The sequence below is a fragment of the Anopheles darlingi genome, chromosome 3 (genome assembly GCF_943734745.1).
Source record: "Anopheles darlingi chromosome 3, idAnoDarlMG_H_01, whole genome shotgun sequence".
NCBI classification, from domain to species: Eukaryota; Metazoa; Arthropoda; class Insecta; order Diptera; family Culicidae; genus Anopheles; species Anopheles darlingi.
The window spans coordinates 21,716,722-21,721,466 of record NC_064875.1 but is presented as its reverse complement, the minus strand read 5'-3'; the positions used below and the strand labels follow the sequence as shown (position 1 = coordinate 21,721,466).

Sequence of the window (4,745 nt, the reverse complement as noted above, 5' to 3'; positions counted from 1 at the left end):
ACCTTTACCTTACTCTCACTACCTTCGACTACTGTTCTTCTACTACTTCTACTTCTACTTCCCTACTTGTACTTTCAACTACTACAACTGCTACCATTTGTGACCTTTCTACCGATGATGGGATACTACTACCATTACCACCATACGCACTAGTCGCATTTGTAGAAGCGTAGCACTAGAGAATGCGCTTGCCTTTGCATCACTCTCGCTTCCGATCTTGATTGCGCCTCTTCGCTCCACGCCATCGACGATCTGCCTGTCTGTTGCCTGTGTTGCTTTTCCTGTTAACCGCATCCCGTAGCTCTAGCACATGCTCTGCCACATCTCTTGCTCTGTACTTTTCCCGGGATTTGCTGTACAAAATCCTGCTCAATTTCCCATTCCAAATTCGACACGATTGTTACATACTCTGTTCCCCTTCTCCTCTCCCGCAACAAACAATCTGTAAGCGATTGCGTTAGCTCATACACTCTAGTACTTGATAAGCGGTAGTTGATAAGGCGGATATAGTACTGTACAGACTGTAATGGTTTTTAGTATAGCGTTTAAGACAACCTTACCGTAAGATGGTTCTAAACACAGCGTATATCATAAGCGCATCCCACATCATTGCATCTGCATGAATCGAAATAGGAACTAGGAACACACACACACCCACACACACACACACACACGCGCCGTTACAAACCTCACCAAGAAGCAATAGAATATGGCCACCAAATAATCAGGCACTTGTACGAGCATTTGCGTCACAAAGTTTGTGCACCACAACCACAACACGCTGTCCGTGTGGATGAGACTGGGGTTTTGGGTTGGCCCGGATTGTAAATACCGCTCGTGCCTCATACGATGCCCCCGATGCATGCTTTCTCTCTCTTTCTCTCTGTGACGCCGTGCCGACGTTGTACTTACAGATATTACCGGATACCATAAGTCCACGGTCCGGAAGGTACACCTGGAACCCTCGCTATACCTGCTGGTGTATCCAAAGCGAGGCAACGGGCGCCGATACTAAGTGCATGCCCTCTGTAATCTGTTCACCACTACCCCTTTCAATAGTGCACATACACACGTTTACAGTTACCCCCAACAAAAACACTTCAGGGTGCAGAATGCCACCCAGAACCATATTTAATCCAGCGTGTATGTATATAGAGGAAGTGCATGTTTTTGATGCCGTCGAGCGAGAGCGGTTGCTCTGCTGCTGCTGCTGCTTCTGCTGCTTCTGCTGCTGTAGTCCGCAACACCAGACAAACCGGTACGCGGGATGCGGCCTCTCACTGCCAACCTACAAGGTACCTGTGTGTTCCCTCGTCTGTCTGTCTGTGTTATCCATGCACAAACAAAAGAAGTACCTCAAAGGCACGGATCCTTCGCAGATCCCTCCTGCACTTCCATAGTCCAAGCAAGATCAGCTTTTGATCAAGATTTAAATTCGATTTCATTGTGCCGGTTAACGATTAGCGAATGGAGTGCACCGGGATTCCTCAGAATAGATTAACTGATCGTTAACATTCCCTCCAAGATGCACGTTTAACGATCCACGTACGAGTAGAACAAATCGGCATAAGTAAACCATTAATGATTGTAAATTGAATTACGGCGTTAGGTACAAAAAAACTAGCAACCTGTATCATGTTCGTAGTATGCAAACAATATGTTACATGTAGCCCTTCTCTAGTTTATAAGTCTCTTGAGATCTACATTAAGATGTGATAACATTATCCCTCTTTTGGAGTTTTGGTATCATCCTTCAACACAAACATACACACACACGCATTACTTGTATTATGTACAACATCTAGTCTCTTCCTGTATAAAAAGACGCACACACAAACACACACACACCAACACACATACACACATGATCATAATTTCATTATCACAATCGTATCCTCTCATGTCTCCCGTTCCGTTTTGCTTCCTATCCATGATCATGATCCTCACACCTCTCAGCATGAAGCAGCCGTATGTATTGACTGCACCATACATTTTCACCCGATCGCTGTGTGCCATACGACACGCCAGCTTCGAAGTAGACAGTTGTAGTCTTCACCTCCACCATACAACCACCACCATCGTACTTGTAGCTGTTTGCTAGTCCCTTTCCGCTCATTATCATTTTATCCTTACTTTCGCTCGGCTTACAGTATATATGCAATAAAAAACTATATATTTATCCAACATACACTGCCATATTCTGCTGCTACTACTGCTGCTGCTGCTAGTGGTGTGCCTTTGGCGATGCTAACCAACCAGGGGGCGTCACCAGCATGCATTGCGCATAGCCTTGAAATCACACCAAAGCGCTAAAGCACCAGCCAAGACCTGTGTGTGTGTGCGCACTCGCTCGCAGAACACTGTACAACAGCAGTAGTAGTAGTAGTAGAAGAAGAAAAAAGAGCTTAACCTGCACGTGACTTGATCGTTAACTAATATGCGCTTCTTTTCCATTTTTCACGCCTTCTCCTTCTGCAATCACTGGAACGCAGCTTTGGATGATGAGGATAAGCGATACAAAAACTTCATGAATGCCATCAAACGGAAGCGATTACAACACTTGAAGGAGCAGCAGGAGCAACTGCAGCTGATCAGCAATCAGCAGTGATCAGCACCAACCCCCACTTCCCCTCGCCGGTATTATATCCCTGCCCCAGCGACCTCGACGCCAGCATGGAGTGGAGAAGGAGCTGTCCAATGTGTTCAAATCGTGGCCAAACAAGCGACGAGCCACCCGACTTTCCGTTTTTCCTTTTCGACAAAAACAAAAAAAAACAAACGAAAACCCAACAACTTTAGGAGATTGTCGCGCGATTTAGCGGTTAGCAGCAGATCCATTATTCTCCCTACTGTCCTACTGGTTCTAGGCTTCTAGGGACCCGCATACATACAGCCTCTCTCTCTCTCTCTTTTTTATTTGTCTGCCACTTCGATTTGAACGAAAACTGCCACCCACTAGTACTGTTTCGGTGTTGATTCTTTAAATTATGTAAAAAAACACACACACAGCGACACGCACGCACCCGTTATCTATAAATCGCTTGGTTTCCCCGTCCTCGCCAGTAGTAGTCGTCCAACTCATTCATGCGGAATATTGTTTTTTTCCTCTCTTCTTCTTTTTTGATGATGATCGCGAACAAGCAAATGGCGCTTGATCCTGTTCACACCTCTGTACATAGTTAGGTGCCTGTTAGGGGTCTGTTTATTATTTGTGCGTGAGTGTGTGTGTGCGTGCGTGAGTGTGTGTGAGAGAGAGAGAATGAGAGAGTTTTAGTAGTGGTCGCGTAGCGTAGCAGTGCATCATACAACGTATTAGTATTAAGTTTATGGTCCGAGCCGGGCGGACTAGAAGCAAATCAGGATCACGATCAGGATCCATTTGGAGCCCTCGGGAGGAAACAAAATCGTTGAACGAGTTGTTTTTCTTTGTTCGTTAAAATTATACTTACTTCGCGAGTAGCGCGAACGCGTAAGAGGGACACTATAGTGATGCGATGCACCGCGAGCATAGAGGAGTGTGAAGGGTGAACGCAACAGAACGCCTCGAATGGTGCAACTTATCGGATAGGAAACGTAATAATGACAACCCCACGAATTATCGGTAGTGCAAAGACGAAACCGTTGCGACACACAGACACAATAGGAACAGGAGTAGTAGTAGTAGTAGTACTAGTAGTAGTAGTAGAAGTAGTAGTACTAAGGGCAGCAGCAGACGAAGCAAACTGGAACTGGACAAGCGGTGTCCGTTGCGTGTAGAGTTTTAATTTATTCGATTTAAGTTATCAGTTAGTATTGCTCCCTCCCCACGCCCTGCCCGGGGGTGCCCCCTTGTTGCGATTCGCGCTTTCGCGTCCCGCCCAATCCGATCGTTCTCGATCGACAAACGAAGACAGAGCAGCGAGCAGGTGGATATTCAACGGAAGCCGATCACGGTCTCGAGATGCATGTATTTCGTTTATGTACTTTGTAAAGTGAACTTCTAAATAATGAAATAAACAACAACAACAACAACAACTACTACTACTACTACTACTACTACTTACAAGGAGCTGATTTGCTGGTCAAATGATCTTTGTTGATTGTGCTGGATTTTACCAGACTGTACTTTCTCGTTCCGCTCGGACCTTAAATTGAGAACAGATGTTCGGTTTGCGATCGCCGCTATCTGATCTTTCGTGATCTTCGTCTGATTTTCGATAAAATTATTCCGCAACATTCGTACCTTGACGTAACGGGACTCGGAAAGAGAAAACTGAGAGGGTAAGCATACATTCCGGTTTATGCTGCAATGATAGAGTGTACAAGGCAATTGTGCTACCGTATCACATCGATAACGACAAGGCAAGATGGCAAGAAAATGGGAATGTAATCCAAATATCCAACGGAATGTAATCCAAATCCAAATATGAACGACATTGAAATGGACTGTAAATCGACACACTTTGAACCCGTTTTTCTTGAATCCATCGTTGCTAGGCGAAAAGCTGAGAAACAAATCAAAGTAACTCAGCGAAGGGATGTGCTTATCTGCTTCTAATACGGTTGGACACCGATTGAAGCCGCAACGAGGGTTAGCACAGGTCAGTTGAAACCGTTATCGAGCACTAATCTGGCCCCGCGCTGGCCATAAACTTATCAGCGATTCCGGGTAACACCTTATCTAACCAGAGCGTATGTTGGACACCGCAATGACGAACGCATTTCGCACCGCAGTACATCAAAACGTGATGTTTATCGAGGCGGAA

General features: G+C 45.5%; 1 protein-coding gene across 7 annotated transcripts in view; it reads left to right on the top strand.

Moving 5' to 3' along the window:
- LOC125955905 (venom metalloproteinase 3) overlaps nt 1–4,006 on the top strand; it is a 93,916-nt gene extending 89,910 nt beyond the window's left edge. For 6 of the 7 annotated variants that reach the window (XM_049687228.1, XM_049687230.1, XM_049687229.1 and 3 more), the window contains one exon: nt 2,493–4,006. In XM_049687228.1, coding sequence (XP_049543185.1) covers nt 2,493–2,608 — 116 coding nt within the window. In that variant the 3' untranslated portion in view covers nt 2,609–4,006. Of the gene's footprint in view, nt 1–914; nt 1,296–2,492 lie in introns of all 7 variants that reach the window. The other variant, XR_007469122.1, reaches the window with a different exon arrangement.
- The last annotated feature ends 739 nt before the right edge of the window (nt 4,007–4,745 follow it).